Below are 15,338 nucleotides of genomic sequence, written 5' to 3'. Positions count from 1 at the left end.
GGATTTAAAGATGGGCCAATCCCTGATGGCGCGGGACCTAGAGTCCTTGCCTTATAAAGGGCGGGGCATGGGCCTGCAAGAAGCACACCCTCATCACGGGAGCTGGGCCAGCTTTCCTTTATTAAGGCGTGTGTTGCTATTGCAACCACGTGTTTCCATCACAAACATCTGACAACTGCCTGCAGGGATGTATTTTTAGAGGAAACTTGGCAGGATATGAGTCATCTCCTCCAGCAGCGCAGTTGGTTGCTCTCCCACTAATACCCACACTGCAGCTCCCTTCCCAGAGTTATACTGGAAATAGAAACAAGCCACCTCCAGGACGCCTGGGGGTACAACCACGCGGTGATCTGGGAAGCAGTGTGACTTCCCACCCCTTAGGCATGCTGGATTTAGCAATCTTGAACCCTGTGGTTCTTTCATTGCACTGCCTGCCCCTCAACCAGTACACATCAGTCCCAGCAGGCAGGCAGTGGGTGCGGCAGGCCCAGGACACCTACCCACAGCCAGCATGCCCTGCTCCAGGTCCCCAGACATCTCCCGACAGATGCTCTTCTCAATGTCTCGACCGGTCATGCGCTGATACTCGTTGAAAACTAGCAGAAGAGAGAAGGGATTTGTTATGGATGAATTCTGTCGTTCCCCCTCTAAATTCACGTTGAAGTCCCAGCCCCCAATACTTCAGAATGTGACTGTGTTTGGAGATATCTGATTACCTTTAAAGAGGTAATTAATTTAAAAGGAGGCCCTTTGCGTGGGCCCTAACCCACTCTGACTGGTGTCCTTAGAAGAAATTTGAACACACAAGGGAACACCAGGAATACACACGCAAAGAGGCCATGTGAGGACGCAGCACAAAGGTGAGCACTGAAAGCCAAGGGAGAGGATTCTGAGGAAAGCAAATATGCTGACACCTTGATCTTGGACTTCTAGTTTCCAGAACCATGAGAAAATAAATGATTTTAAGTCACTCGGCCTGTGGTATTTATTATGGCAACCAGAGTAAACTAACACAGGACACATGGTGAGGAGCTCTGTCCCTCCCCAAGCCCCCTCTCCCTCTGCTCCCAGCATCTGGATGGCCCCACGGACCACACCTGCCCAGCTCTCAAGTCAGCCAGTCTCCTTACCCCAAGTTGTATGTACCCCACCCCTACACCTGCTCACACAGTCCCACTGCCAGGGCTGCCCCCACCAGACTGCTTACCCAAACTGCACCCAAGCTCCCACCCTGGACCCCCCCACCAAAACACAACACAGTGACCCCTCTCTTCTAAAATTCCTGCACTTCCAGCCCATGCCATTCCTTCTCCATTATTCCACGTGTCAGTCTTGTCTCTCTCAGTCTGACCATGAGCTAACGCCTATCCAGCCCCCCAACTTACACTAGGGTGAGCTGAGCACCCATGGGAACTGACTCGGTTATGAGAGAGGCAGGCGGCACCATAGAGCCCTGGGTCCTAACTCCAGCTCTGACCTGGATATAAATCACTCTTTCCCCAGCCTAGGTCTCAGTTCCTATCACTGTTCTCCAAACTTCTGTCATTTGCATATCAGTGTGGTGATTTCTGCTGTATTTGTCTTCATTACTTAATATTTTCTTTAGATCAGCTCCTCTTTTCTCCTAAGTAATTACGCTTGTGAAACCAGGGTTTAAAATGCTGTTTCCATATTAAATTCATTAAAATAAATAATGACTAAGATGAAAATATGTTCACTCACACTCCAGTGTAGACGTTGAAAAGCATGCTCTGGAGCCAGGCACCCTGAGTTCAAATCCAAACTCTGCCAGGTTCCCAGCTGGGTGACCTAACTTCCCCATCTGCCCTATGCCTGGCTTCCTCATCTGTAAAGGGAGCGAACAATAGCATTTACTCGTGTGCCCTGTAAGACTTAGTGCATGCACAGAGTAAGGACCAAAGTTTTCACCCAGGCCATTCGCTAAGTGTGGTCCTCATTCTTAGTCCTCACCTGCCTTCACATATTAGCCTCCAGCACTCCCCTTTCTCTGGGTGTCTCTGCCTACCGCAAGGGTCCTGTCCTCAGACTGCTTGTCCCTCTCCAGTCTCCCTCCTGACTAGTCTTCTTGCAGTCCCAGAACCTCAACAGGTCTGACCCACCCATTCACTGCTCCCAAACTTCCATGTCTAGCCCAGATCTCTCCTGACCTCCCGACTTATAAGTCAAATTTTCTGCCTGGTACCTCTAGCCTTAGGCTCCCTATTCCCTTCCCTCGTAAGGCCTGCTCTGTCCACAGCTTCCCAAGCACCTTCTTCCACTGACTCAGTCAGAGGAAATGCTTGTGTCACATCCTTGATTGCTTTCTTGCATGCACTCCACGTCCAAATCATGGGCAAACAAGGCCAGAAGCTGACCCCTTCTCACCACCTGCCCCCGCCACCCGGTCCAAGGCACCAGCATTCCTCCTCTGGATATACCGCGGCAGCCTCCTCGCTGGTGTCCTGCTCTGCCATCGACCCCTTCACTCTTCTCAACACAACAGCCAGTGAACTTGCAGATCCTAAGTCATGTCCTCTTCCACTCAATAGTCCTCAAAGGCTTCCTGCTCACTCAGGATAGAAACCTAAGTCCTCACAGTCGTCAGTAGCATCTCCTGCCACGGCTAACCTGACCACTCTCACTCACTCCACCTACTCTGGCCTCACCAGCCCCCGTTCCATCTCACAGCCGTGCAAGAAGGCCCTGCACCTAAAATACCTGCATGTTAACTCAAATGCCACCGCCCCAGTGGGAACTGCCCCAAGCACCCCCAATCCTCCCACTTTCATTTCTGTTTCCAACTTAATTATTTTATCTAAATGACTTGCCATCTTGTACAGATCTCACTTAATGTTGTTTTACTGCCTGTCTCCCCAAACAAGAATGTGAAGCCCATGAGAACAGAGCTGATGTAGTGCTGTTCCCTACTGCTTCCCACACCAACTCCATGACCTGGCCATGGCAGGAGCTCCATTTATAAATCTGTGAATGAATAAATAAATGCTATTTAGTATTTATTAGTTCTTCTACTTTTTAATGTCCCACTTTGGAAAACATTGGATTAGACAGCTCTCTCAAGTCTAATATTCCACATTTTAGCATCCAGGTGCCAGCCAACAGGAGGCTCACGTTTCCCTCACCTCTTCCTTTGCTTTCCCCCAGAGCTGATTCTTGAACAAACTCAGAAAATGTGCTGGTATCTCCTTTGTTTTTTGGGAGTTTTATGGAAAATTTTTATTCCTTAGTAAAGCTGTTTTTAAGAAGTGGCTCTAGTCCCTGGTCAGACCTAAAAATCGCGGGTCTGACACCTGGTCAGGGCACATACTTAGGTTGAGGGCTCGGCCTCCAGTCAGGGCACATACAAGGCAACCGATTGATGTTTTTCTCTCATATTGATGTTTCTTTCTTTATTTCTCCCTTCCCCTCTCCCTAAAATCAATAAGCATGTCCTCAGGTAAAGATTAAGAAAAATAATAATTTTTCTTAAAAAAGTGGCTCTAGTAGTGCCAGAGACATTGATGTCAAAGATGCAAAGAATTTCGGTAGTAGTGTTTTAGGAAATGGATAAAAGCAGTATTTCCTATAACATTTTTAGATCTCAAATGTGTGAATTAAAATACAATAAATACTTTTAAAAGATGTTACTATTTTATCTATTTTTAAAAGTTTATATCACAATTATAGATGATGGGGTTTTTTTTGGTTTGTTTTTAAGGAGAACCACTTTATTTTTAGTATAAACAAAACTTTATAACTTAATACGCTTACCTTCCACCAATTTCTTCAGTTAGTCCAAACAGTAAAACCTCTGGCTTAATTAAAATTTACATTTTGCTTTAAATACCCCAAATCCCATCCATGTCAACTTTTGCATTTTAATCTTGCCTGATACTATGAAATAGGGTAAACCTTGATTGGTGGCCAAATTCCTAATTTTTACTGTACAAGCACGTTTCCTGATCTTGCTCTCTGATTCCATACGTTCCAGAATGTTCAATGTTTCCTTTTTGTTTAAATAGGGCACAGCACAAACGCAGTCCCCCATTACCATAAATTACGTAGTCGAGTTTTCCACATCTGGGGAAATCTCAGGGGTCAGCACATCTGGAATGCAATGGATAAGCCTCACCCTGGGAAACCACCTTCATGATCATGGTATCTCTCCTGCCAGGTAAATTAGCCCTTCTTAAGTCATAACTGCACTAGCATGTAGTGTTGTCCCGGGGCCTGCAGGCCTGCCTATAAAGCAAGTTTGAGAAGGTATGCTCTGCTTAAGACAACAGAAGAACACAGCCTGTTAAGCATGAAATGTGCAGCTCTGTTCTTTCCTTTCACTGCCCTGGCCGGGTACTCAGCTGGAGCATCACTCATGCACCAGAAGGTCGTGAGCTTGATTCCCAGTCAGGGCACATATCTAGGTTGAGGGTTGAGTCCCTGGTCGGGGCATGTATCAGGCACAACCAATCAGTGTTTCTCTACCACATCAATATTTTTCTCTCTCTCTTTCCCTTCCTATCTCTCTAAAATCATTAAGAACATATCCTATGGTGAGGATTAAAAAAAATTTTTTTTTGCCCTGGCTGGTGTGGCTTAGTGGATTGAGCACCAGCCTGCAAACCAAAGGGTCGCCGGTTCGATTCCCAGTCAGGGCACATGCCTGGGTTGCGGGCCAGGTCCCCAGTTGGGGGCATGCAAGAAGCAACCAACCAAGGTTTCTCTCATTTTCTTTCTCCCTCCCTTCTCCTCTCTCTGAAAATAAATAAAATCCTTTAAAAATAAATAATTATTTATTCATTTACTTTAAAGAGAGCATCACTGACTGACTCACAATCTCAAGACATTTTATAAACCTCTTTTTCTGCTTGAGACCACCTGGCCACAGTCATGTAGACCCAGGCGGGATGTCTGAATAGATTTAAAATAAACTTCCAAGATGAAGGGAAACTTCTTGCTCACTGTTCACCTGAAATCTTGGCTTATGTTCACCTTATTAAACAAGATATATGCTCCCAAAACACCTACAAATTCAGCTACTAAAACTCCTTTAAAGATATTCTTTGCCAATGGTTCCATAGTGTGGGTCATCCTCAGTTGTGTACACACAGGTCTGATAATATCTTTTCTTCTTTTTATTAAAATTTATCAAATAAAATTTATTAAATAAGATTATATAGGTTTCAAATGTACAATTCTATAATACATGATCTTCATATTGCATCATGTGTCCACCATCCAAAGTCAAGTCATCTTCCGTCACCACATATTTGACCCCCCCTACCCTTTACTACCAGCAAGTGAAAATCCCATGCAGAAAGGAACTGCCAGGTGTTCCTACAAGCTCTTGTCTGCCCTCATTACCTGGCCCCAGGGAGACCTGGGACTGCCTTACCTGCCACCAGGTGGGCCCGGCTCCGGGAGCACAGGATTGCATTGAACTTGGACTCATCTGTTCCCAGGCGGTTCTCCCCAGCTGCGTACAGCTCCTAGATAGACCGAGGGAAAGATAGACATGCAATGTAGGTCTTACCCCAGACACCAGGCTCAGGTGACCTAGGAGAGCTGTGCAGAGATGCCAGGCCCTGCAGGCCCAGAGAGGAAGGAAATAGTTCCCTGCCTATGCTCCATTCACTGTGCAAACCTAGACACCATCCATCCACACATCCCCTCACTGGGCAACACAAAGGATTCTGAAGCTGGTGAGAACTCAGAACTGAGGCTGACTGGAGCCCAGGATAGGCAAGGAACAGCTTTAACCTAACCAAGGGAACAGCAGTACAAAGGGAAAAAATGGCATGAGAAGCCTGGGCCCAAGTCATAGCTCCACAGCCAACTTGCCATGAGACCCTCTGGCCCTCTCTGAGCCCCATTTCCTTGTCTCTACAACGTGATGATCGGATTAGATTTTGGGGCCAGAAATCTGAAAGCCCATAGGGGCCAGCTGGGTAACCTGAGGAAAACAGGCTCGTTGTAAGGCCAGAGAGTGCTGAGGATCAAGGGTAACCACACAGAGGGGTGGTTACTTCTTAGCACCTGCTGAGACAATGAGAAGCTCAGGCTCACAGGTACCAGATCCATTTCACATAAGCAGCCAGAAATCCTGGTTTCTATGTAAAGTCCCCCAATCTTTAAAAGCAGCTTGCCTATCTATAAGGACAAACATGTGAGACAATAAATAATACAACAATTGATATATCAGTTACAGATGTGGGATTTCATGATAGGTATTTTCCCTGTGATTGGTTGTATACGCCATTATGTTTGCGAATGGGCAGAATGTGCATTTACCTGATAAGGCTTTGCAAGTGTGAGCCCAAAATATTTGCCAATTTGTAACCCCTGCCAACATATGACTCGAAAGTGCCTTTTGGCCTCAGGTTAACAGCTCTTGGATCTAATGACACCAATACCCAGAGGAAGAAGGTGGCCATCAGAGGCTCAGATATCCCACAGATCAAGGTGAGGCAGCAGCAGGTCCAGAACTATGAAAGCAGAGCAGCAGGTATGACACCTTGAAACTGAGGCAACTTCAGCATCAGCTGGGGAACGGCAAATACAGGAAATAGGAACACAGGAATAGGAATATTCCCTCTGAGGCCAGAGCCAGAGTCCAGGAGCTTTGAAACTGTCCAGCCGAGTCTAGAAATGGGAATGGATGTCTCAAGCCAGGAAGACGGGAAGGCATCTGGGACCAGGTGTGTGTGGGTATCCATGCCTCCCTGCAGAGAACTGAGCGAGGAGTCTGAGCCCTTGTCCAAGTCTGCCTCCGGATTTCCCTGGGCACAATGCTCCACCTTTCTAAGCCTCAGTTTCCCTATCTGGAAAGCAAAATGGACCAGATCATAAGAGTGGCTCTCTTCCAACCCTAACAAGAAGGCATTCCACAGAGGTTCTCTTCAACCTGACAGATGGGAGAAATAAGGAGACCAGCTCTGGGAGCTTGGGGTCGGGGACGGGAGCAATGAAGAGGGAGAGAGGTATGGTCATCTCAATCCCACCAGAAAGCTATGCCTCTCTCCACAGCTTTGATGGTCTGAATTCATTAGTGGGGAACCTAAACTCCTCTAGAGGAACACTCAGATGCCTGGATAAAGAGAGAAATGATAACTTTTCCCCTTTTGTCTGCAGTCACACCAGGTTGGGGATAGGGCGGAATTCTAAGGCTGCACAATGAATGTGACAGCTGGTTTCTAGGCTCAAACCTTCAAAAGCTTCACAAGAAAGTGTGAGTTCTGCCTATTTGCAAATATAGTGGCATATGCAACCAAACAGACAAAGTACCAAGTCACATGAAGTCCCATGTTCATAACTGTGATCTACCAACTGCTGCTACAGTTATCACGCATGTTCCCTCTTACAGGTAGGGAAACTGAAGCCCAGAGGTTGGGTGACCTGCTCAAGGCCACCCAGTTGAAAACTAGCAGAGCCCTTCTAAAGTCATAGCATCTGGAACCCACCCCTTATCAGTTCTCTTTCCATACCAGAGCTCCTCCCTCATGAAGAAAGTGGGGCACCCCCACTGCCTTAGGAAGCCCAGGAAGACTGTCTGATCTGGCCATCAAACTCACCTGAACATCTCTCTGAACGAGTGACATGTCCACATTTGTGCTTTCATCCCGGTTTCCCTGAAAGGAACAGGCTATGTGGTAAAGACCGCTCCCTGGAGTTGCACCCCTCCCTCCCCATTGCTTATCCTCCTTGCTCAGGGATGCCCCCCTGTCCACGCTGAGCTCTGGCTCTGAGCTCTGTCGTGGGAAAGGTACCTGAGAGAGAGAGATGAGGAGCCGCTGGAAGTGCCCTGACGTGTCGCTTCGAATGGCCTCCTCCAAGGTCTTTTTGAATTCTGGGAGACACAGGGAAGGCCTGCTTTGTAGCCCCATGGACAAAGCTGCCCACTGCAGACACAGTCAACAGTGGGCACTGAGAAGAGAAGGGCCTGGGAGTCCTGAGCTCGAGGAGACAGGTGACCCACAAGGCTCTCCAGGGACACACAACTGGAAATCCGGGAGGGGCTATGAACTCCAGGTTGACCTGGCCCCTCCTCAGGCTTGGCCCAAACCATACCAATGAGATTCTCCTCCACCCTCCCTCACTTTAGCCACCTGTCCTGTGTGCAAACAGCAGGCAGGGTTGGGTCCAGATCAAAGCCCCACGTGTTGGTGGTGGCAGATGAGGTGATAAGAATACCAGGAAGGAACAGAGGCCCTGGGCGAGGGTGTTGCCAAGGCCCTGAACATACAGGGAGCTGCAGAGGGCGGGGGCAGCCTAACCTGTTTGGTAGGCTCTGCTCAGTTCCCGGATATGGTCGTTGCTGCGGGAGGCGAGGATCTCAATGAGGCAGGCTTCATCAGTGCCAGCCCCCTGCAGAGAACACAACAAACTACAGGCTTGTTACAGCTCCCTCACTGGTATCCAGGAAAGAGCAGGTGCCGTACCACTGCCTTATTCCCCAGGGTACAAATCCCAGCAACAGAAGCCAGGAGGAACCCCTGGGGCTGCTGCTGCTATCCCACTGCCAGCAGCCACGCTGTCCTCCACAGCCCCAGGAAAGTACCAGACAATGAGAGCCACATGGTGATGAGGAGATTGAAAGAAGAATCATCCCCATTCTATCCACTGGGAAGCTGAGAATCAGAGAAGTGTAGTGACTTGTCCAAGGCCACACAGGAAACAGTGGATTGAGATGTGGACCCAGAACTCTTTTATTCCAAGTTTAACCCATGAATGAGATGAGAAATATCTGAGAAAATGGGTTTAAAGCAAGCATGGACATGTGGGAAAACGTGTCTTAGAATGGACTGTGGAGCATCTGGAGACATCCAGGAAGAGGCAGCAACAGTGAGGACAAGGGAGAACCATGCCAGGGACAGTGAGGAGGTGGAGGGCTGGTCACCAGCTTGTATGTCAGTTTGAATCTCAGCTCTGCTGCTGACTAGTTGTGTGACCTTACACATTACGTAGCCTCTGCACCTCAGCTTACCTGTCCGTAAGATGGGAGTGATACTGGCACCGACCTTGTAGTAAAGTCACGAGGTTTAGACGAGTTACATAAAGTTAAGCACGTGTCACACAGTAAGCCAACAAAGGCTTAGCTAGTTCATGTTTACTGCTACTATTGATGACTCAAGAGTTCACAAAGCACTCCCGTCATCCTCTGGCTCTGTGCTCACCACACGTCAGGAGAGCTACCACATTCCCATTTTACAGGTGCTCAAGGACACACAGCTGCTCAGTGACAAATGACGCCAAATCTGTGTTGGTTCCAGCACCCCACAAACACTGCAGCCTCATAAATGGCTGGGGGTGGAGGCTGGGCAGAGGTCTAGGAGCAACCCCCAGGTGCCCTCCGCAACCGCCTCCAGATCCCTCTGTAGAAGAAAGCACACTGACCCTACACTGTAGGGTGTTCCAGTAGAGTCCTGTCTCCCTTCTGGGCTCCACACTGAATTCTTTACCTACCCCCCTGGGGGCAGGAAGGGTCTGCCTCTAGCCTCTGAGGAAATGTTCAATTCCTACTGAAGCACCTGTCCTATTCACAAGGATTCTCCTGTGGTACTGCCCCTCCCCACCCACAGGAGTCTAGCTGTAGGACTGAGAACCCCAGGAGTATATGGAACGTAGAGGTCCCTGATCTTGGTCATGACTGAAGGACTGGGGACAGATACTAAACCAAACTAAGCCATTCACAGTGTGTGCTCTATTTGGAATCTGGACTCAGAAGCAGCTGGTCTCTCCTGTGGCTGGATCTCTGATGAGTAAATGGACAAGGATCCCCTGCCAAGCAAACGTGGAAGCAGAAGCAGGAAAGCAGACGAAGAATAAAGCAGAGATGAGAGAAGCCCTGCCTGGGTGTCTGGTCATGACATCTCCTGGTCCCATCTTTCTCCATGACAGGCTGCTTGTCTCTCTCCTCATAACCAAATCGCCACTTTGTTGTTCTCAAAGTCCTCAGGGTGTTTCTGTTATTTGCTAATAATAGAGTCCTGCCCTGGCAGAGTAGCTCAGTTGGTTAGATTGTCACCCCAATATGCCAAGGATGTGGGTTCAATTGCTGCTCAGGGCACACACAAGAAGCAACTAATGAATACACCAAGGAGTGGAACAATAAATTGATGTTTCTCTCCCCCTCTCTAAAATCAGTAAATTAAAACAAAAATATTAATAATAATAAGAGGTCTAATGAATGAGGATGACCCCACCCATGCCTCATACCCCTTTACAACTCCAGCTCCCACCATGTTTTTATGACGGAGAGACTTAGATGTTTCCTGACAATAAATGACATTGCATTTTCCTCTTGGGGAAGTCACTGAAGTTCCCCTTTCTACGGCACTTGGACTCCAGCCCAATGAGGTTATAGGAGCCGAAATGACAACAGTAGCTAGTGAATGGGCTAAGACACTCCGTGCAGCCCAGGCCTTCCCAGGGACTGTGTCCACGCACATGAACACACACACACACACACACACAAACACACCTTAATGGCTTCTTTTATCTCATAAGCGTCAAAGAGGACTGGCGTCTTCATCATAGCCAAGATAGTCTTCTCAAAGTTTCCTGACAGTTCAGATTTCAGATCTTTGATCAAATCCTGATTGGAGAGTCACACAAACAAACAAAAAAAACCTACTTAGAGAATCCATAGGAGGTGATTAACAGGGAGAGAATAAAAATTTTTTAAAAAGCCAAATCTCCATCCCCAGCCCAGATCTGCAAAATCAAAGCCTGCATCTGACTCCACACCCAGAGTGTCCAAGGCACATCAACGATGGAGAAGGAATGAGGCTATCACACTAGCCTGCCTATTCACTATTTACCCAGGTATTACCTTTCTAAGGTTCAAAAGCCCGAAAGTTCAAAATATGCCGCCTTTGCATTTGTTCAGTACTGAGAGCCTTTTTTTTTTTCCTTCAAAACCCTTCTACCAGCTAAACCTCCCAGGGTGGCCATGAAGAGGACAGGAATAGCAGTCAGGGTTCCCAGAAGAGGACAAAGTCCAGGTGGGAGTGGAGGGGAAATAACTTGCCTCGGGTCCCAGTGAATCGTGGCAGAGCCAGGGTGAGAACCCAGATCTCTGGGCACCTCACATCAAATCTCAGTACATTATGAACTCTGGGTTTCTCCCCCAGAGCAGCATTCACACCAGCAGATGCCATCAGCTGAGCGCCCACTGGCTGAGTGGGCAGCAAGGAACACCCTAATGTGCAGGAGACCTAGGCCTACTCAGCCCCAAGGAAAAGCAAGGGTGAACGGGGTTGTGCTGGAGGATATGCCTCAACTCAGGAGGGGCCAGGCCTCCCTGTGTACTTCCCCTACACACACTCACCTTCCCATAAGCTGTCTTGAAGGACAGGAGGATCTGCTGCCGCTGCTTGCTGGAGCGACTCCCCAGGCAGTCAATGATGGCCTGCTCATCAGTCCCTGGAGGAAGAAGAGGTGGGAGTGGGCAGGGATGGGGGTCATGGGGATGCTCTGCAGCTGGAGACTCCCTGACATGGGTCCTCCCATTCTTCTGGGCACTCCAAATGTACCCCCATATCCATCTCCTCTCCACTACCACTGGGGCCAGGCTGCCTCCACCCAGTGACCCCAGACCACAGAGCCACTGGGTAACTGCCTGGGGAATGGGGGGGGGGGGGGGAGTGAGCATTTGAGCCACTGGGGCTTCTCACCAAAGCCTTTCATAGCCTTTCGCAGAACCTCAGCATCTCGCAAGGGGTCAAAGCCAGGAGCATCTGTGATGGTGCCTCGCGTTCCAAACTGTTCAGACAAACAGACTTAGGTACGATGCTGTATTCCGCAGATGGAGACGACCCCCCGACCCCCGGACTCTGGGAATAACCTTTTCTCTAAAAGTTGGGGTACCTGCACTGAGTGGCCCTAATGTGGCCATTATCTGTACTGTGTCCTGGTACTGAAGCTTTGGTCTGGTTCCCATGGCTAGAAGCCCACTCATCTATAGCTGAGTCCTGATGCTGAAACCTCTGCCCTACACCCGGGTCCTCCGGGGCTGGCTGGGTCCTGCCGAAGAAGAGGCCTCCGGAGCAGGAGCCACTGGCTTCTTGGTGCCTTACCACCAAAGCACACGTGAGCACGCAGCAGGGTCCTCCTAATGGGACCTGGTCTGACCACAGAGCCTCTCTGTGCAAATCAGAAAAGGTGACTCCTCTAGGCGGATGTAGGTGTCCAAGCCTCACGATGGTCCATGCAGCCCAACCACCTCCTGGACCAGCACCAGTCTTCTGGCGTGTTTTCTAGACTCCATAACCTGCTTGCCTGCCTCACTTCTTCCTGGTCACTAACAGCTGTGCTCCCCAGAACGCTTAAATGTTCTTGTCTAAACAGTCTCTTGGTGGATTACCTTCTGTGGCTAATACAAACTGATTTTAACAGAGTTAAGGAGATAAACTCTGAGAAAAGATGAGGTACAAGGAAGGGTGGGAGGATGGAGAGCAGGGCAGAGGCTGGGGAATGGGGGAGGGGGAGGGGGAGAGGGGACCCTCTGTCTAAAAATAGTCATCAAGCACATACCACTAGCCTTGCACTGTGCTGGCTTGGCCAAGTAACCATGACAATGAATTCTAGGCTCTGCAGACATGAACTGCTCTCCAAAATGAGCAAAGAGTAGCAGCTCTAAAGCCAACAATCTTCCCTACCCAAAGGAGATTTTACAAATCCTCTCAAGTGAGCTGCGGGGGGGGGGGGGGGGGGGGGGGGGGACACGGGACGGGACACCCATCCAAAAATTGAAGACTGAAAGCTGTGGAGCATAAAGCCGTGAGCCCAGTAGCCTGAGCAGTTCTTAGAATACACAGAGCCCAGGCAGTAAATAACTAACAGAGAGGAAGGAAGAGCTCCCTGGGACATTCGCACCTAACTCGCACACAGAACACATAACCAAACTAGGAGAGACAGGGCAGCTCCCTAGTCTTCAGGAATACACACTGGGCTGGGAAGTCTATGAGAAATTGACACTTTGTTAAAACAAGTTATAGCTGGAGGACTAAGCCCTGTCCTGTCCCCCCCAGACCCACCCCAGCTTTGCTAGCAGAGGACACTGGGCCACACAGAGGCAGATTAAATTCGGTTGAGGCCCCAGGCGCAGAAGAAATTATTGGGCCTCTTAAAAAAAAAAAAGACAGGGAAAATAAAAATATTTATTTTTACGCACAGAAAGCTATTTTAACCATAAATGAAACAAGTACACATCCACAAACTAATTTACATCCTTGCGTAATTGCATATACTGTTAAGTCTGCACTGCAGGAGAACCTTTGTAAGTACAAAGGAGCAAATACGACTATTGCTCTGATGAGCGGTAGCGCAGCCGCACGGGGCCCATGCAGCATAGTATGTGTGTAGTATGCAGCGTAGTAATGAAAATAAGCGAATATAAACATACTATCAGGTTTTACCTCCGACTGTAAACCTGTACGTAATTAAAATTGCACATATAAAACCAAATTTGGTGTCATTAGAAAAAAGTGTAAAGTTGGGGTTTTTGCAGGGCCCTTCAGAAGTTGGGGCGCAGGGCGCACGCTGTTAAATCTGCCTTTGCGGGCCACACGTCTTGGGCCTTTGGAGCCAGGATGCGACTGAGGGTAGCCCAGGGCTGGCACTCACCTGGGCTGGGGGTACAGCAGGGGTGACGGTCCCGGACCCTTGGTACCCTGGGTAGCTTGGCACCGGCTGCTGTTGCTGCTGCTGCCCAGAAGGTGGCATTGGTGGCTGCCCAGGGTAGGTCATTGGAGGTTGCCCAGGGTAGGCCGCTGGGGGCTGCTGTCCAGGAGGCGGAATAGGCTGGCCTGGCACAGGAGCCCCTGGGTATGGCGGGTAGGAGGGTGCCCCAGATGGCGGGTTTCCTCCGGGGGGTGGGTACATTCCATACGGAGGCACAGGCTGCTGGGTGGAAGAGGGCTGCCCAAAACCCCCAGGGGGGATAGGAGGGTAACCGCCCCCTGGGGCCCCAGGGTACATGTTTGGCACGTTGGCTCCTCCGAACATCCCGGACATGTTGGCCGCCTGAAAAAGCCACAAAGTAGAGCATAAGACTAGTGAGGATGACAGGCAGGGCCCCAGGGACAGTACTACAGACCACATGGGAAACACCCAAGCAAGAAAGTCCACTCAATCCCATTGCCAGAGGGAGAGGGAGCCTTCGCCTCTGTCCCTCACTTACCTGAGCCCCTGCGCAGGGTCCCAGAGGCTGCTCTCAGAGCTTAAGCAGAGTCTGAGCACCCTGACGCTGTCCTACATGCATTCCACCTGCACTGCTGACCCCCTAAGCTATGCTTGTGCCCAAACCCCCACACCAGCTCTACCACATGGTTTACTTGTGGCAATCACCTATCTCTTCCCAGTGGGTCATAAGTACTCTAGGGCTGAGACTGTGGGCTTTTTTATTCACATATCCCCAGTGCCCAGAATGGGCCTGGCACAAATGAGACTGCCTATTGGTTGCACTGTTTACACTGAGCATATATTTGTTTTCAGATTACAAAATTTACTATTTTAAAGCAAATCAACAACTAAAAGTAGCATGTCTGTCCATGCTACTGGGCACCCACTCCCAGGCCCAACCAGAACAGACATCCAGACATGGCCATGCAGATGGACACTTGTACATGGCACATGCACATACACATACCTACCCCCACCTCCCTGCAGACCCTATTCTGAACTCATACTGAAGGCGCTCAATACACATTCCATGAAGGCCCCACCCTATCCAATCCCACAGAGCCAAAAAGGACCTACAGACTGTGTGCCCAAAACATTCCTCTTCCCTGATTTTACAGATGGACAAATGGAGATCCAGAGAGGGACAGTGAGCAGGTGAGAGCCCTGATAAAAAAAACCCCTATGTTCTAAGATGCCCCTCTATACACTCAGCACTCATGGATAATACACACAGACACCTCTGACACAGGGAAGCCAGTGTCCACCTCTGGCCATGCAGGAGTGGGCCTGGGGGCAGCCCAGCAGGACTCACCATTCCCGAGAGGTAGTCCTGGTTGAACTGCCCTGCGTAGTTGGCCACGTTATCCAGCCCAATAGGGGGCATGTTGGGCGGGGGGTAACCAGCACCTCCCCAGGCACCGCCACCTGAAAGCAACACCAAGCCTGTTAGCCCCTGGTCAGCTCCCAACAGGAGAAGAGACAGCAAGCTCTCAGGTGGTCCCGGGGGCATGCCAAGCAGGGTCTTGGGGACAGCATTACAGACCACACAGAAAACACCCAGGCAACAAAGGCTAACCCAATCCTATTGCCAGAAGAAGAGAAGAGGGAGACTTCTTCTTTTTCCAGAGAGGAAGCAGGTGGTTCGGCAAACACTCCCAAGC

At 49.5% G+C, this 15,338-nt stretch overlaps 1 protein-coding gene, 1 non-coding gene and 1 pseudogene across 2 annotated transcripts in view; all 3 read right to left on the bottom strand.

Moving 5' to 3' along the window:
* The window catches only part of ANXA11 (annexin A11), a 45,434-nt gene that overhangs the window by 3,199 nt on the left and 26,897 nt on the right, over window positions 1–15,338 (bottom strand). The window contains exons 3-12 of the mRNA XM_090278292.1: window positions 14,990–15,102; window positions 13,621–14,019; window positions 11,670–11,757; window positions 11,324–11,418; window positions 10,475–10,588; window positions 8,268–8,358; window positions 7,761–7,840; window positions 7,566–7,622; window positions 5,390–5,483; window positions 501–596 (exon numbers count right to left, since the gene is read on the bottom strand). Of these exons, the coding sequence (XP_090134418.1) occupies window positions 501–596; window positions 5,390–5,483; window positions 7,566–7,622; window positions 7,761–7,840; window positions 8,268–8,358; window positions 10,475–10,588; window positions 11,324–11,418; window positions 11,670–11,757; window positions 13,621–14,019; window positions 14,990–15,102 (1,227 nt within the window). The remainder of the gene's footprint in view (window positions 1–500; window positions 597–5,389; window positions 5,484–7,565; window positions 7,623–7,760; window positions 7,841–8,267; window positions 8,359–10,474; window positions 10,589–11,323; window positions 11,419–11,669; window positions 11,758–13,620; window positions 14,020–14,989; window positions 15,103–15,338) is intronic.
* On the bottom strand, window positions 3,867–5,085 carry LOC150010353 (protein CEBPZOS-like; annotated as a pseudogene).
* LOC150010354 (U1 spliceosomal RNA) lies at window positions 4,017–4,179 on the bottom strand. Its single transcript, XR_016511525.1, has one exon. It is a non-coding gene; the product is annotated as a U1 spliceosomal RNA (small nuclear RNA).

The sequence above is a fragment of the Furipterus horrens genome, unplaced genomic scaffold (assembly GCF_987537825.1).
Source record: "Furipterus horrens unplaced genomic scaffold, mFurHor1.1.pri manual_scaffold_5, whole genome shotgun sequence".
NCBI classification, from domain to species: Eukaryota; Metazoa; Chordata; class Mammalia; order Chiroptera; family Furipteridae; genus Furipterus; species Furipterus horrens.
Note: the sequence above shows the minus strand (reverse complement) of the source record. Positions and strands in the feature narration are given on the sequence as shown.